The sequence below is a fragment of the Triticum urartu genome, chromosome 4, assembly GCF_003073215.2.
Source record: "Triticum urartu cultivar G1812 chromosome 4, Tu2.1, whole genome shotgun sequence".
NCBI lineage: Eukaryota > Viridiplantae > Streptophyta > Magnoliopsida > Poales > Poaceae > Triticum > Triticum urartu.
This window is the reverse complement of record NC_053025.1, coordinates 89,536,056-89,557,770: the sequence shown is the minus strand read 5'-3', so window position 1 is coordinate 89,557,770 and position 21,715 is coordinate 89,536,056. Positions and strand designations below refer to the sequence as shown.

General features: G+C 42.7%; 1 protein-coding gene across 3 annotated transcripts; it reads right to left on the bottom strand.

The window, feature by feature from the left end:
• Positions 1 to 3,052: 3,052 nt before the first annotated feature.
• LOC125550829 (protein CELLULOSE SYNTHASE INTERACTIVE 3) lies at positions 3,053 to 15,040 on the bottom strand. Of its 3 annotated transcripts, XR_007301924.1 has the most exons (8): positions 14,858 to 15,015; positions 12,981 to 13,112; positions 9,692 to 12,746; positions 4,693 to 7,237; positions 3,937 to 4,391; positions 3,594 to 3,710; positions 3,149 to 3,504; positions 3,053 to 3,106 (listed from the first exon to the last, which is right to left on the bottom strand). XR_007301924.1 is itself a non-coding variant. In XM_048713926.1 (7 exons), the coding sequence occupies exons 2-7, from the start codon at positions 13,061 to 13,063 to the stop codon at positions 3,346 to 3,348; spliced, it is 6,414 nt and encodes a 2,137-aa protein (XP_048569883.1). In that variant the 5' UTR covers positions 13,064 to 13,124; positions 14,858 to 15,040; the 3' UTR covers positions 3,053 to 3,345. The 3 variants fall into 3 exon arrangements, 2 of the variants coding, with proteins under 2 accessions (XP_048569883.1, XP_048569882.1); XM_048713926.1 differs by having other exon boundaries at positions 3,053 to 3,504; positions 12,981 to 13,124; positions 14,858 to 15,040; XM_048713925.1 differs by having other exon boundaries at positions 3,053 to 3,504.
• Positions 15,041 to 21,715: the final 6,675 nt, after the last annotated feature.

The window sequence follows — 21,715 nt, the reverse complement described above, 5'->3', positions numbered from 1 at the left end:
CGAGTGCAAAATGTCGGGTAATCGGCAAAGGACCATGAAACCGAGTGTAAAAGTAAAAACGCTCGGCCAATGGCATGAAACTCGGCAAAGAAAAGCTTTGCCAAGTGCCAGCCGCATAGCATTCCTGCCACGCGACACTCGCAAACATTTTTATTTCGTTTTTGTCTTTTTATTTGTGTATTATTTGTTTATTTTCATTTATATGTTTTTCTTTTATTTTCCCCTCTCTATTTCCTTTTATAGTCATTTAGTATATTTTCTACGCATCTGGTGAATATATATATATATATGTGTGTGTCTATATAATGATACTATTCATCATCTAGGGTTATGTGTGTGTGTCATAATTAAATTACATTTGAAATCAAATAGTTACATTCGTATTGATTCACTATGTAAAATTTGGCATAAGAAAAAATAAAAATATAGATCAGAAGACAAAAATAATTATAATTTATGTGCATTTTACACTATATTTTTATGTTCATAATTTTAAATAACATAAAATATTTTTACGACAATTAAATATTTTTATGGTCTCTTTTTACGTCAGAAATAAAACAAAATTTACGAAACGTAAAATTACGATGCATTAACGATAAAATAAAAAAGGTAGTGCGTTTCGCCTATTTTTTCATCCGTTCATTACCGAATATGTTTTATTTCTATATTCGAGGTATAGGAATAAAATTATGGGTGCATTTTGTACGGTGCATTATGGGTATGTCTGCTAGAAAAAAAAAGGCTATTTCACAACTTCGTAGGTGGGCCGCGTGGTGTGGACCAGCAAAGCCAGTCCATTTATTTTTCTGCCCACGCTGCTGGAAAAAAGCTATTTTCCGCTCAGGGCAACAATTAGTTGGAATTTCGCACAGGACAATCAATAATGGGCTGGCCCATTTTTCTTTGTTTCTATGTTTTACTTCCATTTTTATTCTCCTTCCCCTATCTCATTTTCCTCTCCAAATTTATTTTATTATAGAATTTTCTTCATAAATTCAAAATTCTCAAAAAAATACATAATTTCAAAAAATATCAAATTTAGCAAATTTTCAGAATTCTAAAATTTTGTTGCTATTTTGAAAAATATTCGGAGCTTGAAAAAAGTTTCCCATTTTTTCAAAAAGAATTATTATTTTTCAAAATTGTTCGAAATTTCTAAAAATAAAATGGCATTTTAAAAAATAATCCAAATTTGTAAAATATTCTTTCTTAGTTAAATTTTCACAATTCAAAATAATGTTCGTGTATAAAAGATACACATTTTTGAAAAATGTTATGAATTTTCAACACATATTCCCATTCTAAAAAAATGTTGAAAAATTCAAATAGTGTTCATGTTTTAATAAAAAAATTGGTGTTTTCAAAAAAAAATTGTGAATTTTAAAAGATGTTCTTGTTTCAAATTTTGTTAGCATTTTGCTGAAAGTGTTTGTAATTTTAAAAAAATCGTTTAGGATTTAAAAAATAGTTCATGTTCCCTACAATATTCAGAAACTTCATACCTTAAAATCTCCTTAAGGAAAAGTAGATTGAATAATTCATGGGCCTTCTCTAGCATACAATGATGTAACAAAACTCTTAAATGTTCTCGATCAATGAATAGAAAATATAGTGTTTTGATTACTTCACACCCGACAAAACCGAGAAGCTAAATTTTCCTTTTTCACGTGAACACAGGGTTTTGCTTCCACATATAATTCTCACTAAATTTAAATGCATACTATTTTTTCTCCCGTTGCAACACACGGGCATATGTGCTAGTAAATAAATTTTAAATTGCAGTGTATGAGAAATATTGCAGAATTGGGTTGAAAAATCGTATGTGTGTTCTTTAGTCTATGTTAAAGACTTATCCAAGAAAAGAAAAGAACTTTAAACATCTGGTTGCCAAAAATCGGCCCCAACTTGGAGTTTATTAATGTTTTGTTATAAAGAAATGCAAACAAAATCTAGAGAACATGAAGCTAGTATGTTGTGGTAAATTTTAAGAAGATTTCACAAATGTTGTAATGTATACAACTTAGAAACCGTACTATTTTCAAGGAAGAATCGTGGTTTCGGGACGCAGTGGGTTAGTTTTGAAGGCGAAGCGGCAGCAGCTTCATGGGTTTGCCTTGCAATTTTTTGTACACTCAACATGCACCGTTAATTTTTCTATGTATTTTTTTTTCATTTTTGGAGGTTCATTTGCTATATTTAAGTCATTTGGTGCATTTCAAAGCATTTAATATATTTTTGTTCTTTTGTCTATGTTTAGGTCTTACCTAAGAAAAGAAAAAAGATCTAGACATTTGGCTGCCAAGACTCAACCTCGAACATTGAGTTTATTGGTTTCTTAATTTCAAAAAATGCAAACAAAGTCCAAAAAACATGAAACTTAGCATGGTGCCCAGTGCCCTTAAATGGCATAAGTATGTTGTGGTAAAAAAAATATAAGGTTCAGCAAAATTCTGATTTTTTTAGGGCGCAAAATTCTGATGAAGCACCCTGGGATGAATGATAACATCCATGTCACTATGCTCTAGCTGCTTTTCAATCTAAGGCCACAAAAAAGTAATCAGCATTTAGGGCTTATATTTATTAATCTTTAACAAAATAAATTCATTTTGATTATTATTTTGGGGTTGAACAATAGGTATGTAATATAGTGATACAAAAATCATGGAATAAGTTTAATAGCTCCCTAATATTAGTGGAAGGCAATATCCAGAGTTTCAGAAGATTCCATCAATGGACCCCTCAATTATATCTATTCATTTTATTAAAGTTGCATTTTAATTAGGGTTTTGCCTTTACTAAAATTTGAATCTTTGAATCAACCTCATTTCAAGATTGATGTAAAGTAGACACGATGGCATGCTAATGCAACAAATAATTATGCTAATTAAAAAATATCATCAGTCTTGGGCTGTTACAACTGCTCAGAAGCTCAGGCTCAGCTACTAACTTGGGGTGATGCTGGTTGTGCTTGATGGCATCACAAACAGATAAAAGACTACAAGATACATCGAAAGAGCACACATGCACATGGAGACAGCACACGAAATTGTGTTTCTTCAAACTCACACCAGGCTACTCTAAATTATAATTACAGGAAATAAACCTGTACAAACAAAATAGCCGGTCCAAAATACAGGAAATAAACCTGTACAAACAAAATAGCCGGTCCAAAATCCGTATGCAGCTACAGGGGCTAAACCAAGAACGACCTCGAAATAATCTTGAGGCAGATGTCTGTAAACCATGTCATTTTCTACACTGCAATGAATGTGGATGTTTCTGGGGCTGATTTACATCTAAGCGTCCCGACAATAATATTGGCACCATGTGAAATTAGCCATGCTACATATTGTCATTGGCCGGTCTATTTGACCAGACAATCTCTATCTCTAGTGTTCTTGAGCCATCCTTACCGCCGTCATGGCTGAGGCTGAAGAACCCACTGTAAACTCCCTCGGTGACCACTTTGTCAATCTGGATGGTTACTCTTCCGAGGGTTGACTGAAGCAAAGGTTTTGAGTTTAGATACAAGTCACTAGAGACAAGAACCAAGAAAAGGGGATACAGATTAAGAAGCTACTACACCATACCTTTCCAAATGTATTTTTGCTTTTGCACAAGATGTACAGCTTCTGCCCTTTGGGGGGGATGTCGAATAACCAAGTGAATCCCTCGTTCCATACCGGGCAGATGCTCTGGTTAACCAGCTGCAATCAATGCAAATATCAACAATCACAGATGATAAACATATCAACTAGAAAGTAAGTATGCATATCCAACAAATATATAGTGATATCCACTTAATTTATTGATATCCAATTCGGAGACCTTGTCTTGTTATCAGTCTTGCAATGGTCATTTCACAGAATTACTGGGTTCAGAGCAACACGTGCATCATAGAATGAAATTAACGTGCATCATGGAAGAACTTACCTTGGTTTGCCTTGGAGGACCATTTCCTATTTGCAGGCAACAAAATGCATTTGTACTCCCCATTGTCTGTTTTAAGTTATTCCCACGTAAGATGGTCACGGTCAAGCAACCAGGCAGGCAATGCAGTAAGCTATCAGCTCTGTCATGAAAACTGGGAGGACAGGTCTTCATAAGCATCTGTAGTACAGGTATGGCCTCAGCTGAAATAAGAGACTGGGCCTTAGCAATGTCTTCATTCATCTGGGGCCAAGATTCTTTGAGCAAGCAAAGGGTGTCTAACACACTCTCTTGGGCAGCCTCGCTTCCATCCTTCAGGGCACAAACCAGATGGGGTATGCACAATGTTGCTGCCTCAGAAAATCGGACCTTTCTGAAGTTGCTGAATATCACATATATGGTCCTCAAAATAACTTCATTGATAGATGATGTAGAGAGCAGCTCTCTTTCTAAGGCAGCTGCAAGAAATTGCAGGTTAGATTACAAACATAATTGTGAAGGGATATTTAGTAATTGCAACTTCATTATTTAATGCATAACACATCTGATCAATCACTTGGAAGGGTCGGATAATGATTGATAGCTTTGCAATTATGGGGCACAAATCAGTTTTAACTGTGATAGAGCCCATCAAGGACAAAAAGGATAACAGAAAAAATGTTTTGTTTTCAAAGCAGAAGGGTACAGCAATTACAAATGAACATGAAAAGCAGGCAAATGAAAAAAAAAATGATTCCGGCAGAAAGAGCAGTGACTAACCAGTGAGAGAACGGATGAGCTCGTTAGATACATATTCTTGAAGTGTATGATTTGAAAAAAGATGCTTGATTAGTAGAGCAGCCTGTCCTGCAATATCTACATTTGGAGACAGAAGCAACTCCTGTACAACCAAAATGCCTCCAGCCTCAGCAACAGCACGCCTGTTTGTCCTGCTGTGCATCACTAAGCTCTGGAGTGCACAAATAGCAACCATTGTCATATCATCCGTGGGCTGGTCCTCAAGTAGGCTTACAAGAGCACGACAGGCAGATACGGAGTCACTTGCTCTTGCAAGGGCTTCATGCTGGAAAATGTCACCTAGTGCGAGAGTCACCAAAAACTTTGCTGCCTGATTCTTTGATTGAGGATCTAACAGGTACTGTGAGAGAGGAGCAATGGAGTGTTTGGCAACTTTTGTTTCTCGGACCCTTGAATTGTTTATCAGTGCTTCAAGCAATCTTGCTGCAGATTCCTCACAACGATGGCTCTTAAGGAGCTCCAACAGTGCACGTACAGCCCCAGCCTCAGCCATGGCTACAGCACACCGTGAATTGCTTTTCTCTTGCACAAGAAGAGCACCGAGAGCTATTGTGACAGTACTCTCCATAGTCGAGTTCAGCAATCTTACAAGCACAGCCAGTGAGACTTTAACATAGTTATCAGAGCTATAACGCAAAACATTACATAACACAAGTGCTGCGGACTCCCATAATGCTTGACTTGGCTGAGGGTCATCCTGGACAATTACCTTTGAAAGTTCAAATATTCCACCTGCATCTGCTACAGCCTTGGGCCAACTCTGAGATATGTTTTCAAGTGCTTTAACTGCAGTTTGCTGTAAGCTCAAGATACCAATACCAGCAAGCTGCACCAGAGGGACAACTGCATTTTTTGTAGTTATATCTTGTTGAAAATGTTCCTGTTCCAGAAGATGTGATAGCACCTCAGTACCAAGTTGTTGGATTGCTTGAGAGGGAGATTCAAGAAATGATATTAACGGCTCAATAATTTGACTAGGAGTTGACTTCAACGCTGCTAGACTCTGAGGTTTCTCCAGAATATTCACAAGTGCTTGCAATGCGCTGTGCTGGTCCCACATGGTAACGTCTGGGCGACGTAATAGCAAGAAAAGTGGCTCCACCATTTTTGCAGCAGCAGAACTTTTAGCAATGCCACTGTTGTTTGTTAAGATGCGAAGTAACTCAGCAATGGATGAGCTAACAGAAACAGGAACATCCAGAATCATATCAAGCGCATGCTCTATGATACCAGCTTTAACCATGTCAAGTTTGCAGTTTGGACGATCCTTGCCCAACTTTATAAGAGCAGCAATAGACGCCTCTGACAACTGGTAGTTTGTCCCAGGAACAAAACTAACAAGAAGATCAACAACTTCATTAGTCGCAGCAATCTCTGCATTGTGCTCTTCATCCAGTAGTCTGCTCAGAGCACAGACAGCGGGTTCAACAACCAAACTAGAGCCTGATGACATCAATGATATCAGGGGGCGAAGACATTCTGTGGCAATCGGTGATGCCCTTATGTCAGAATTCTCAAATAAAACATAGCAGAGCTGAGCAGCATCTTTCTTAAGCTCTAAGGAGGAACTGAAGGATAAAATTTTATAGAGGCTTTCAAGTGTGTTGCCTTCTACATCAAACATAGCTGAAGCCTTTGAGATATTGCCAGCAGAAAGTTTGATCAGAGCACCAAGTGTGGCTTGCTGTTCTATTTCAGTTCCTGACTCAAGCATGTCAAGTAATGGTTGTATAGCTTGCTTAGCCACTTCTGTATCTCTTATACTCTCTGAATCAAATAAGTTCTGCAATGTCCTTGCTGCACTAAGCCTAGAATTTCTTGAGCCCAACCGTAAGACAGCTACAAGTTGATTCAAAGTGCTAAGTGAGGATTCATAGTAAAGCAGATCAGGATTTTTGTATAAGATCCCTAAGAGATTGATAATGGTAGTTTCAGTCGAGTCTTGTGGGCTTAAAGATAAATACATGGTTAAAGCATCTAGAGCTCCAGCCTCCGCCATAGCAACTTTATTTGTTTCGCTGCCTTCTGCTAGCTGAGTCAATAGGTGCAACGCAACCAGAGGTGCTCCTGGTTTGTCTGCCATGGGTTTAAGCATATCCACTAGCAAGGGAATGGACCTTCGAACAGTAGCACCAGTAAGAACATCCTCAAGATCAAAAAGACTTTTCAATATTATTTGACTTGGATTCTCTGCCAACTTGAATTCTTCAGCCATTGTAACAAGGTTTGGCATATCAGATTCTATCAGCCCAATCATGGCTATAGCACCCACAACTGCACCAGAATTTGCTATAGCGAGCTGTATACTTCTGCTTCCAGTGCAAACCAGGCTAGCCAGTGATTGAGCAGCAAAGTACTTGTCCATAATCTCATCAGATCTTAGCAATGAAGCTAAAGAAGGTATAATTCGCATTATTGCTGAAGATTGAACTACCACTGAATCCTGAAATAAAGTAGCCAATAGAAGGGCGCAACTCCATACACTCCCTGAATCTTCATCGTGTTCCTGTAACATGAAGCGTTATTTAGAGCTTCGAATTTTGCATGGGAAAAGAAACAGTAAAATATGGACATGTAATGGAACTAAGAAAACAAGTATTAGCCAGTTGACAACATGTTAAATATATTAGGACCACAATACTTTTTTGCTTGTTCTCAACTCCAGTTGGATAATTAGGTACTAATAATGTACAACGTAATTTCTGCACAGCTGTATCTCATTCTAACTCTAGTACCAAAACAAATGGTTCCAGTCTGGAGTCTATCGGAATGTAAAGGTCAAAAAAGGAACATATAGACTGACTAAAGTATCAATACTTGCAAAGTAACTACAGTTTATATGCAGGATGTATCACTGGACTTCTATTTATCCCAGGTATTGCAAGCATTGGTGATGAATTTATTTTTATGTTTTAATTAGGGTGATGAATTTATTTTTTATGTAAGCAGTAACTTCATATGTGCTGATGAATATATTTTGCTGATGCAAGTATATACTGATCGACAAGCTCATCCTGTAGTAGCATGTATAAGGTTAAACAGCAAGACCCACCCTTACGAACAAATTGCCGCAACAGACTTGGTTTGGGAACCGGGGACTTAATTAGAGTTGAGGGAAAAGCTCGTTAATCTGCCGAATGGGGTTTGCTCCTCAATTCGGAAAAACAATATCTGCCTAATGGATAGGTTCATAAGCACTCATTGTGCTCAAATTTGGCTCCAAAATAAATGAGTCAATTTTAGTGAAACACGATTGCGCTTCGTCTCAGCTCGTTAGCTCGACAACAAAATTGGTACTGAACAATTAGCAATTAACTAAGATGAATAGATGGTACGAAGTGAATCTGCCATAAGTTCAAAAAAAAACTCAATAGATGATCGTATCCAACTAGATCATTCAAGAACTTTGGACTCCTAAAATTGGCAACAATGAGGTATTTGAGGGACTCATGCAGCCACATTGCCCTTGCTGTGCATTATAAGTGTGAGGCTATCTCAGGGGGGCAAATTATCAAAGTTAGAAGTAAAGTGTGGGTTAAGATCAAATTTCTCATTGATAGCAATGTCACGTAACTGCTACATGTATGTAGATAGCTAATTAGGATTGTGAATAGGCAAACGTCCTTTCACAGTATATGATCCTGAGAAAAATTATCACACCAATGGTGCATCATATTCAGCAAGCAACCTATTTCTACGTATTATGTTTCTTACTGAAAGGCAAAAACAAGGCAGATCTATTGGTTTTCATCCTTCCACCCTATTCAGCAGTCATCAAATTGGGACTAAGTAATCCAACCTCCTCATCTGGACCAGCACCGCAGTGGCCATGCGAACACCATGAGCAGTCAGCCGGTGCCCATCCGGTGCAGCTGTGATGGCTTGCTGCGAACAGGAAGATACTCCTGAGGACCGGCACAATCACCCAGCCATAGACGAACACCCATTAAAGGTATAGTGAGCGACAAGATGCCGGTAGCACTGCCCTACGGCGATCACAACCTGGCACAGGCTCTTGAGCAGGGTGCCGGTGAACTCGTTGGTATGCAGCAGATGGGCGCCAGCCAGCTGCTCATGGCATTCACCATGGTTGTCCCCACGCCGGTGTGCAAGCACCACGTTCGAAGGTATGAGGATGCATGGCTGTCAAGGCAGAGCTCACATCCCGACGACGGCATACCACTGGCCGTGGAGGCGGGGAAGAAGCGGTGGAGAAATATCTTGTATAAGACGCGGAGGCCGACGGGCACGAGTGGCCAGAGGCATTCTACGGACGAGGGAGACAATGCGGGAGAGCCACGGCAACAGAATTGGCGGCGCCGCCGAGGTGACTGTGTACAGGCTGGGTCCACATGGTCGGTGTATGGACCGACCCACTCTGATGGCAGGAGAGGCCGGCGGCTGCAGCCGGCAAAGCACGCCACTTGTGCAGTCCAGAACCAAAAGAGAGGAGGGGGCTCATCATGAAAGATGTATTTTGGCATACAACACCCGATAAAAGCATCTGGGTTCTTTTTTGCAAAATAAAAATAAAAATGCCTCTTCAGCGAGACACCATGGCCCGTGGTGCTCCTGCTGATGAGATTCTGATCAGTTTGCACAATAGATCTAAGTTAATTGACCACTTTAAAGTTTAAACCATTCTGCAAGTTGAGCGGTTTGCTCTTACATTGAAGAACAGCTTGAGGCACCAAGCGGTTAACATGGATAGAGAAATCCTGGACCCAAAAAGAGTCGACTAACTCATAAAGGAGCCAGGTTAAAGTAATCGATGCAGAACCAAAAAAGTGCTTGGCCCACAAAGATACCATTTATGTTGATGCATCCCTCAAATCAAACAAGCATAGCATTTCAGCGAAGTAAAAACTTAACTTTATCATCAAGTGATTGGAGCTGAAGATATAAGAAAAATGTAATAACAGCACAATGGAAAATAGAGATTAAAAAGTGAAACATGCACCTGTCGGCTAGCAGAGTGGCTAGCAAGTTTATCAGAAACAATGTCAACACCACCAAGATCCATAACAGCAACTTTACTCCTGGGATGAGAAGAACAAATTAGTGAGAGCAAACGTGCAACAGTTTCTTCCAGAACCTTTCCCGATTCAGGCACATCCAAAACATCCTGCTCACAATTGAACAAACTCTTCTCTGTGTAAGGTTTCCAGACTTCAATGTCTAGGGATGTTGAAGTGGAATGTTGCTTCAACATATCAATGAGTGCAGATATTAGACTCTTCAGATGTCCTGATGCTTCAAGAACTTCAATTGAATCTTCTCTGTTGTCCTTCAACGCAGATATGAGGGTGATTGCACTGGAGATTCTTATTTCCATGTTTGTCGATTCCATAACTCTACTGACAAGAGAATCAATGCAGCCTTGACTTCTGTTTATGTGCTCACTAAGCAGAGAAGATTGGTCCTGACATAGCCTTGCGAGAATTTGAATGGACTTGTCTTGAATAGGGGGAAGCCCAACACTGATACAGCGGACCAGAGGTTCTAAACTTTCTGGGGCTTCCAGAAAGGCAGTCCGCAGAGGGGGGCTAAAATGAGCACCCTCCTTGGTCATCACCATCAATGCAAGCACATCCAGGGGATCCAAGCTAGTAACATTTTCCAAACTTATACCAGATAAACACACCAGCAGTGCATGAATTATAAAGCAGCAGAGTGAGTAATCTGGAAAAACTTCACCGAGGGGGAATTGGTTGAGCAAGTGATAAAGTGACCGTGAAGCACTAATCTTGCCATCTAAACTCCCCTCCTTTAGGACTCTAGTCAAAGCTTGGACAATATTATCATCTAGCGCTTCCTTAGCAATCTGGGAATCTGATAAGAGATTTGCCAATGCAGCAATTGCCGCTTCAGCCGCATCAATGGATGATGTCTTGGCCATCTCTATGAGAGGTTGCACGTCACCTTCAGCTATACATGACATCTTGTTCTTCGACATGGTATTAGCCGAGCGCGAGAGTGCTCCTAAAGCTCGAGCAGATTGTGTTGCAATAACTTGATTTCCACTTGTCAAAAGCTTCATGCATGGCTGAACAATTTCATCGGTTGCTAAGATGTCGCAAATATCCTGACGCATACTGAAAATATCAGCCAACACAGTTGCAGCACACTCCTGAGATTCTTCATTTGATGAGTCAAGAACAAGAACAAGAGATCTAAGCCCTTTATTAGCAGGAGCTCCATTCTGGATTAGATCTCTTTGAGGAGCCAGCACAAGGACATGCCCGAGAACTGTAATGGCATGTGTCTTTGAGCTCACTGAGTCACTGAGCAGCAGTGCTAACAGCTGATTGATTGTGGCAGAATCAGCAGACCGTATAAGCACCTTAAGTGCTTTGACTGACGCCTCTTGTCCACGAGGACTGTCACTCTTTAGAAGCCAAAGCAGCGCCAGAACAGCACCAGCACTCTCAACACATGCCCTGATATCGTCACTGTGACAGCACAAGTTGCATATGATATGAGCTGCATCCTCCTTTGCCCTTTGAGATCCTGTTTCAAGTAGTTGGACAAGTGGAGGGATACCTCCAGCAGCTGTTATTGCCCACTTACTGTCATCTACTTCATCACTCAAGATAGCTAACAAAGAAACTGCATACTCCTGATGCTGCTCACTGGAAAGTCCAAGCAATGATATTAGCAACTGAACTCCTTCTCTCTTTCCAAGAGCATCCCACAATCCAAAACCATCACAGCACAAGCTAGTTAAGGCATGAACAAGATGGTCTTGAACATCGTCGGAAGCCATAGTGACCAGCCCAACAAGAACCTTCTTTGCATTTGAGTGATCAAGTCTGCCAGAGAAACATGCATTTGCATATAGACTTGCTAAAGCTTCAAGAATACGATCAAGCAGAAGCTTACTGTCATGGGATTTTAAGAGCACAACCAAAATGTTTTCTATCTCAACAGGATCAAAGAATTTACCATCAGTGCCATCATACACCATCAACGTATATGCAAGTGCTCCAAGAATGTCAGCAAGGGACACAGCTGACCGGGGTGATTGGCAAAGCTCTCCCAGGTAAAGCAACAATGAAGTGGTTCCACCGCAAATATTTGATAAAGCACAAACAGCATGGCTTTGTAGAGAATGGCAGGTAACCCCTCGCATGCACTCTTTTGAGGGCGCTACAACAGCTCCAATCAAAACAGGGAGACCACCTGCATCGACCACAGCTTTCTTTGCAATAGTAGACTTGGAAGATAAGGCCTCCAAAGCATCAGCTGCACTTTCACGAACAGCAATGTCATCATCTCGATTCAGAAGCTGAAGAAGGGCCTTAACAGCCCCAGCAGCTATGATTTTGGGAATGCTATCACTGAAAGCAGAGATCAACCGTGCCAAAAGGGAGGCAGCATTTGACTGTGAAGCAGTATTCTTGGATGAAAGAAGGCCAGTAATAATTTCTACTCCACCCGCTTCAAGTGTGGCCTTCCAATAACCATCTTTATCTCCACAGAGATTTCTTAAAGCCCCAGTCACAAAGCCCTCAACTATTCTATCTTGGCGTGACTTAGGATTGAGCAAATCCCAAAGAGTCGGCACAACGCCTTCTGTCACAAATATTTTCATGCCTATGTGATCATCCGAAAGACCCCCTGAAGACACTTCAAAAATAGCCTCAGCGGCAGCCTTCTTTGCTTCAGCAGATTCAGACTTCAAGAGAGAGAGCAAGGGTGGTATGCAACCTCCTAAGAGAACCTTGACACGCAGGTCCTCTTCCTTGCAGAGTGCACTAAGCAGGGCCGCAGCATTTACTTTGGCTGAAGATGTCCCGCTTCTAAGGAAAGATATAAATAATGGCATGGCCTGAGAATGGCTACCTATCAAAATCCTTGCATCCTTTTTCGCCTTGGCAAGTTCAAGTAATCGTTTAATTGCCACTTCCTTCTCTGGTAGTGATGTCACGCTACCATGTAGCTGCTCCAGCAATCGAGCAACAGTGGACATTGCACTTCCAGGATCATCAACTTCTGCAAGATTACATGCTTCCCTATATAGAGAATAAGCAATAATAGTTAAAAATTGTGAATAATAAAAAGAGGACTAAAGGCTTAAAATGAAATGAAGGGTGGCTACACGAGGATATAGCAACCCAAAGAAAGCTAAGCTAATTTTGCAAAGCAATTGATTCCATGAAAACTTCCAGTGTAATAAACATAATAAAAGAAGCAGTGAGAAAATTGAAATCTTTTTTTAACAGTGATGAAATTGAGATCTTTTATACCTTGATCTAGAAGATGATGTGGATGGTGCAGGTGAAGTAGGATCTCGAGAGTCTCGAGGTTCCGATGAGCTGGATATCGGCATGATTGAACAGCCACCGACGTTTACAACCTTAATTGGTTTATATGTCCTCCTACAAGACAAACTGAAAGTATTCAACATAACAAAGTAATATTGCCAGCTTGTGTCATCAATATTTCAAATTAACTTACATTATACCAAAAGGGTGGAAAGGTAACCACATATATGATATATCATGTGGATACCAAGATAATAACATAATCATGTTAATTTAAGAGTGCAATATTAAAAGATGTATAGCCTGATAGCCATGGTCAGCAGATCTAGTTCTAACAGCAAAAAAAACTAAGAATATACCCATCACCTATAGTTCAACATATAAATGAAATGTTGTGAACGTCGTGATAGAGAGTAACCTAAGCTATTGGAATTTTAACTCATATTTTATTCTAAATTTTATACTGGATTTGCATTCTCACTAAAAAATATTAAATGCAAGATCAAAAACCAAAGTCTCTGTTCCAGGTAATAGATAGGTAACAAAAGGATGATTAAACCAGCGTCAGGTTTCAAACGATATGACAGCAATAGTAGTCTTAGATCTGAATAGGTATCAATTTTGAACTTATTGCAACAGATCATACAAAACTGACTGCAGTTGCTCCAACAGGAAAAGACCAACAGAGGAGTGATGCATATTTCGATGCGTGTTCAAGGAAAAAAATATTCAGCCGTAGCTGATAAAAAGAATTCCATTATGGTCACCATTTCATGGATCCAATTCAATGGAACATCCAGTTCAAAAGAAAAATCAATGGAACATCAAAACCACAACCGCAAGTACCAGTGCAAGCCCCGTCCCTACCTCCAAGACATCCAACTGGCAGTGCTAGAATCGTCATGGGGAAATTCAGATCTCAAAAAAATGGTACTTTCCACCTATTTAACTGCCAAAGATGAAAACTCGAAATTATCGCCCGTGATCTATCATCCTATCCCCAAATTCCACGCAAGTATACTTCAGCGGCGAGATTCCTTGCACACCTCAGCTGCAATGACACCTACCGCATGTCGCACACACAGACACACTTCCAAAGTCCAAATGCATATAGCAATTAGCTCCAAACAACCCGAGCAACTGTGTCTAGCTTCATGACAAAGGTGCCTTCCCCAATTCACCAAATTTGAGGAAGGACAGGCACCCAGCAGCAGAAGGTGCTACAAATGCAAAAAAGCAGCTGCGGACCAGAGCTGCCAATGCACGGGGATAGGAACGACCATACTAGCACTAAACGAGTTTAAGACAAGCGTGAGTGCAAAATTGTACCATTCCACGTGGTGGGGAGTTCAATCAATTACTCCTGAAATCCCAATGAAGAATGGCTGCCTCGACTGAGCATTGTCTCTCTATGACCCAACGAAAAGCACGCCGTTTCTACAGTATGGTAAGATCAGACCACGGCCTTCAAACAAGACATTATCGAAAACTGAAGTGCGGATGAACAAAGAAACAGAAAAGCGGGTCGCGACAGAATTCCTCGAGAATTACTCCCCTCCGTGCGCACCTAACTACGGCCTGGCCCAGATCGCTCCTCGCGCCACCGCGGAGCGGCAAGCGACGGCGGACCCCCCACCCCGATCACGCGAACCACCCAAAATCCCGCCGCCCACCTCCTCCGCCTCGCCAGTGGGGCCATCGCAGGCGAGATCTCGACCGCCAGGCTTCAACGAAACGCAACACGATACTCCCTAGAACCAGCGCGAATCGCTCGGAACTGGGCGCCGCCGCGGGCAGCCCCCTGCAGGGCGCGCCTGGCCAGAGAGATCGACGAACGAGAGCGGGAGAGGGCGGCTCACCGGCGGCAGGCGAGGACGTCCGGCGGCGAGAGCGGGGCGGGGGAGAGGAGGAGGCGACGCCTGGTCTCGCGCCCACACGCCCACTGTGCCGCGCAGTGTGGGTGTGAACTGTGAAGAGGGAGAGAGAGAGAGATGTGAAAGCTTTTGGAACAGGGGAAGTGGGGAGGGAGAGGGGTGGTGTCTTTTGCGGATCACTCCTGTCATTGTCGCGTTATTACGGGAGTGGACATGGACGGCCGCCTCGGCTGTCAAGTGGAAATTAACTGCGTTCCTCTTTTAGTAACGGGCAGATCGCTGTCGTACTACGCAGCGGTAGTGGAGGCATTTAGAGCGCCTTCGACCGTGTCAATAAAATAACCACCGTTTACGCGGAATTGGGTCAGAAAATTTTCTCCAACAATTTTCATAAACGTGGAAATTTTTAGTGAATACAGAAAAAAATAGAGAAAGATGTTTACCGACTGAGAAAAGACATCGCTAGACAACTTCCCTGAAATTTTACAAACCCGAAAAAGTGATTTTATAGGGAGTTTCTTAGAGCAACTCTAGCAAACCCCGCATCCGGCCGCCCGCAAAACGTGTTTGCAGGTTGTGGAAAACCGCTTTTGCGGGCTGGCTCGGACGGCCACAGATGCAGGCCCCCAACGGACCCGTAAATAAGTATATTTCACGAATTCAACAAATAAGTTTAAATGCAAATGACATAACACAGTTTTACGCGCAAATAAAAGCCAAGTTAAGTACGACAAACGCAAAAGAGGGCCCTGCAAAAGTTTGCGCCCATGTCCGGCACCATCTTGGTCGATCTTCACTCCGCACCATCTTGGTCGAGTCCATCTTGAAGTTCATCGCCACCAACGAATCCACCTCCGGTGCTTGTTTCAACTCCCGCACCAAAATCGTCGACATTGCCACCATATGGAGCAGAGAAAACATCTCCGGAACTATAGCACGCATCGGCCGACGCAACCATTCTCCTCTTCAAGATTTCTCTCCTTGTCATATCATGACATGTTTTGGTGAGATCGTCCATGTCATTGCGGTTCATTGACATGATCTTGTTCTCTTCGGCAAGCAGCTTGGACATGGCCTTGTTTTCTGCAGCGCGTGCTCTTCTCTCCTTAATGGCAGCTTTACGCAGCCCCTCTTCCTTGAGCAATTGCCACTTTTCTTGCTTCTCCTTTCCCTTCTTCTCAACCAACTCTTTCTTAATCTCCAACGACTTCAACAATATCAACTCGTTTGATTGCATCATGGCATCAATCTTTTTTTTGACAGAAAAACTGTAAGGGAACCCCTTACAGTATAATTGGTGCAACAAATCCAAATTGCAAGTACCATGCCTTGAATCTGGGTGAGTGGGAAGGCATCAGCCCCTTCCCACCACTAGGCTATGCCTTAGTCTGCCATCATGGCATCAATCTTCTCCCTCAAGCTCGATGCTTCTTGCTCTCTCTTCATCTTCTCTTTAGTCTTCTTGTCGCCATCGGGCTTGTGCAAATTTCTTGAGCCATCCTCATCCTCATCTTCATCCATGTTTGTAAGTGAGCCTCTCTTTGATGGGGATTCTTTGTCGATTAACTTCCACTTCTCGCACTTTTGGAGCAACTCCCAACAATGCTCTAGTTTGAAGAATTTGCCTTCTGAAGCTTCCATGTCCTTGTATCTATGTTGAGCCATCTTGTCCTACACAATGTGAACAAAGTGATGCAATCATTTCCCATGATGCAAATATGATGATGCACAACTTGAACAAAGGCAAAACAAATTCACATAATCGGATTCCACGGTTCCACTTGGAGGTGCATTGTGTACTTGCTCCAAGCAAGCTGCCCAACGGTTGCACATAGTCTTGATATTCTCCCAACGCCCTTGAAGCGACCGAAATGTGCATGGAGTCCTATTGGGATGGTTTGCCATAATGTGGAAGTATTGATCTTCGATTCTTTGCCAATATCTCTTGGAGGTTTGAGAAGTACTCGTGCATGCATCAAGAGACACCGCACTCCATGCTTTGATCAAAGCTTGATCTTCCAATATCGTGTAGTTCTTCAATCTTTGGCTTTTCCCAGATCTTGTTTGCGATTGCTCATACGCTTCTGCGTCGATCTTCTCAAATTCTTCCTCACAACCATGATCGTCTACGCCGTCCTCCGTTTCATTGTAGTCGAATGCAGCGAACGTGGCTTGATCAATGTCAACGGCGTTGGTGTCCAACAAGTTCATGAACTCGGGAGTTGCATTGTTCGAACCACCGCTATAGTGAACGATAACAATTCACGAGCTATCACAAAAAATGGCGAAAAATGAAAGAAAATCGCCATGACCGAAGACGCATACCTTCCGACCATTTCTTCGAGCACCTCGCTTGCGGGGGGAGCAGCACCGTTGAACGGCATCACCGGGGCACCTCTTTCCGGGATGGAGTGAGAGGATGAAGAAGGCGGCTTCTTTGTAGCCGGAATCTTCCTCCGCTTTACGCCTCCGACCTTGCCGACCTTCCCCGCCGCCGGCCGGGATCGTGCTACGAGGGTCTTCGCGGCAGGGGCAGCCGGATTCCCGCCCTGCACGACCACGTTGGCATGCCGCTTGCGGGCAGGCGCGGCGTTAGCTTGGGCGGCGGCGGCGGGGCCAACACGGCTGGCGACGAGATCCGTCCGAGGGGAAGGGGCGTGCGCGACCTCGACGGTGACGGGGGCCAGCAGGGAGTCGTCCATGGCCGCGAGGGACGGCCGGGGAGAAAGCACCGGAGCATGGGGAGGCGGGGCAATGGTGGCGGGGGGTGGGGGAGCGGGAAAGGGGCGTGGAAATGTCCCTCCCGCCAAATCTCGCTGCGGATAGGGGCTGAGCTCGGGTCGGCCTCCCAACCCGTGAAATTAGAGGTCGGGGAGAAGATTTGCCGCGCCCCGCAAAAATATTTACGGGCTAGGGCGGGATGCGGGGTCTGCTAGAGTTGCTCTTAGGGAAGCTGTTGGCGATGCTCTAAGCAAGTGGATAGGGTGTTCCCACATACACACCTTTGCTCAAAGAGGCAGGCCCTTAATCCACCGTGGGATTAAAATGTGATGTACTTTCTACTCTAAACTAATTTAAATTCTAGATTATTAAGTTGACCGGATTTATGTAAAGAGTAACACCATCTATGATGTAAAATTAGTTTCATTACGAATACATATGTTGTACTATATGTTAGTGTATTTTTCTGTGGACTTAGTTCAACATAGAGAAATTTGATTTAGAACAAAACTAGAACTTTAAATTAATTTGAGTGGAGTAAAACGATTAGAGTGTGCAATGGGTGTCTACAACTCCAATGTGTACTTTCTTTCTTTCCACTTCGTTTTATATGTTTCAACAAAATTCTCCAACAATTTTATTGCGGCGCGTAATAAAATTACCGTTGTTTACGTGAAATAGGGTCAAAAAAAATCTCCAACAATTTTCAAAAACGTGCAAATTATTAGTGAAAATAGAAAAAAGATTTAGGGGGAGATGTTTATAAGAACTGAGAAAAGACATCACCAGACAACTTCCCCTAAATTTTACGGCGCTTAGTAAAAGTGGTTTTACGAGAGTTTCTTGCAGAAGTTGTTGGTGATGCTCTAAGCAAATGGGCAGGGTGTTCTTGTATGCACATAAATATTTTTTCTCAAAGAGGCAGGCTCTTAATCGTCATTGGGATTAAAATGTGATGTTCTTTTTATTCTAAAATTAGTTTAAATTCTAGAATATTAAGTTGACTGAGTTTATGTAAAGAAGTAACACCATCTATAATGTAAAATTAGTTTCATTAGATTCATTACGAATACCTGATGTTGTATATGTTAGTGTATTTTTCTGTAGACTTAGTTCAACATAAAGAAGTTTGATTTAGAACAAAACTAAAACTTTAAATTAATTTGAGTGGAGTAAAAGCGATTAGAGTACGCAGCGGGTCCCTACAAGTCCAATGTGTGCTTTCTTTCTTTCCATTTTGTTTTTATATTTTTTTTAACATGTACTCCCTCCGCTTTCTAAATATAAGTCTTTTTAGAGATTTTTACAAAGACTACACATAAATATATCTTCGGGGCGCCATGATCATCATCGTCACCAGCATGACACCATGATCTTCATCATCATGATCTCCATCATCGTGTCTTCATGAAGTTGTCTCGTCATCTATTACTTCTACTACTATGGCTAACAGTTTAGCAATAAAGTAAAGTAATTACATGACGTTTAAGTTGACACGCAGGTCATAAAAAAATTAAGACAACTCCTATGGCTCCTGCCGGTTGTCATACTCATCGACATGCAAGTCGTGATTCCTATTACAAGAACATGATCAATCTCATACATCACATATATCATTCATCACATCCTTTTGGCCATATCACATCACACGGCATATGCTGCAAAAACAAGTTAGACGTCCTCTAATTGTTGTTGCAAATTTTTACGTGGCTGTTATAAGTTTCTTAGCAAGAACGTTTCTTACCTACGCCAAAACCACAACGTGATATGCCAATTTCTATTTACCCTTCATAAGGACCCTTTTCATCGAATCCGATCCGACTAAAGTGGGAGAGACAGACACCCGCTAGCCACCTTATGCAACTAGTGCATGTCAGTTGGTGGAACCTGTCTCACGTAAGTGTACGTGTAAGGTCAGTCCGGGCCGCTTCATCCCACGATACCACCGAATCAAGATAAGACTAGTAACGGCAAGTAAATTGACAAAATCGACGCCCACAACTACTTTGTGTTCTACTCGTGCATAGAAACTATGCATAGACCTGGCTCATGATGCCACTGTTGGGGAACGTAGCAGAATTTTAAAATTTTCTACGCATCAACAAGATCAATCTATGAAGTAATCTAGCAACGAGGGAAGGAGAGTGCATCTACATACCCTTGTAGATCGCTAAGCGGAAGCGTTCAAGTGAACGGGGTTGATGGAGTCGTACTCGTCGTGATCCAAATCGCCGATGATCCTAGCGCCGAACGGACGGCACCTCCGCGTTCAACACACGTACGGTTGGGAGAGACGTCTCCTCCTTCTTGATCCAGCAAGGGGGAAGGAGAGGTTGATGGAGATCCAGCAGCATGACGGCGTGGTGGTGGAAGCAGCGGGGATCTCGGCAGGGCTTCGCCAAGCTCAGCGAGAGGGAGAGGTGTTACGAGGGGAGAGGGAGGTGCCAGGGGCTAGGGTGCGGCTCCCATGCGCCTCCCCACTATATATAGGGGTGGAGGGGCTGGTTTCTTTCCCTCCAAGTCCATTGGGGCGTTGGCAAAGGTGGGGGAAAGAAATCCCATCATTTCCCTTCCCCACCGATTGTTATCCCCCTTTTTAGGGATCTTGATCTTATCCCTTCGGGATATGATCTTATTCCTTCTAAGGGGGGATCTTGGTGCTCCTTGACCAGGGGTGTGGGGCCTTGCCCCCACTACCCACGTTCATGTGGGTCCCCCCATGCAGGTGGGCCCCACTCCAGAACCTTCTAGAACCTTCCCGGTACAATACCGAAAAATCCCGAACATTTTCCGGTGGCCAAAATAGGACTTCCCATATATAAATCTTTACCTCCGGACCATTTCAGAACTCCTCGTGACGTCCGGGATCTCATCCGGGACTCCGAACAACTTTCGGGTCACCACATACTAATATCTCTACAACCCTAGCGTCACCGAACCTTAAGTGTGTAGACCCTACGGGTTCGGGAGACACGCAGACATGACCGAGACGACTCTGCGGTCAATAACCAACAGCAGGATCTGGATACTCATGTTGTCTCCCACATGTTCCACGATGATCTCATTGGATGAACCACGATGTCGAGATTCAATCAATCCCGTATTCAATTCCCTTTGTCCAGCGGTATTGTACTTGCCCGAGATTCGATCGTCGGTATCCCGATACCTTGTTCAATCTCGTTACCGGCAAGTCTCTTTACTCGTTCCGTAACACATCATCTTGTGATCAACTCCTTGATCACATTGTGCACATTATGATGATGTCCTACCGAGTGGGCCCAGAGATACCTCTCCGTCACACGGAGTGACAAATCCTAGTCTCGATTCGTGCCAACCCAACAGACACTTTCGGAGATACCCGTAGTGCACCTTTATAGCCACCCAGTTACGTTGTGACGTTTGGCACATCCAAAGCATTCCTACGCTATCCGGGAGTTGCACAATCTCATGGTCTAAGGAAATGATACTTGACATTAGAAAAGCTTTAGCAAACGAACTACACGATCTTGTGCTAGGCTTAGGATTGGGTCCTGTCCATCACATCATTCTCCTAATGATGTGATCCCGTTATCAACGACATCCAATGTCCATGGTCAGGAAACCGTAACCATCTATTGATCAACGAGCTAGTCAACTAGAGGCTTACTAGGGACATGGTGTTGTCTATGTATCCACACATGTATCTGAGTTTCCTATCAATACAATTCTAGCATGGATAATAAACGATTATCATGAACAAGGAAATATGATAATAACTAATTTATTATTGCCTCTAGGGCATATTTCCAACAATGTGGACTCACTCATACGCACATACCCATCCACAAGATCATCAGGAATTCCATATGCAAGCATGCGGATAGCCACAGTGCATTTCTGGTAAGAAGAGAAGTCAGGCTTGCCAAGGGCATCCTCCTACCACTCCCTCCCGAATACGATTGAACACATGTCTCCTCATTCGAAATCGGTGACGAAATTGATGTGATTTGAAGAGTGCGGCATTAGTAATCGACATAGAGAAGGATGTGGCCTTTCTCCCTACTGCTGTTCAAGGCCGGAGCATGGCCGGTGATTGATCCCCTGAACCGAGGCCACTTCCTACTAATGTGGTCATGGACGACC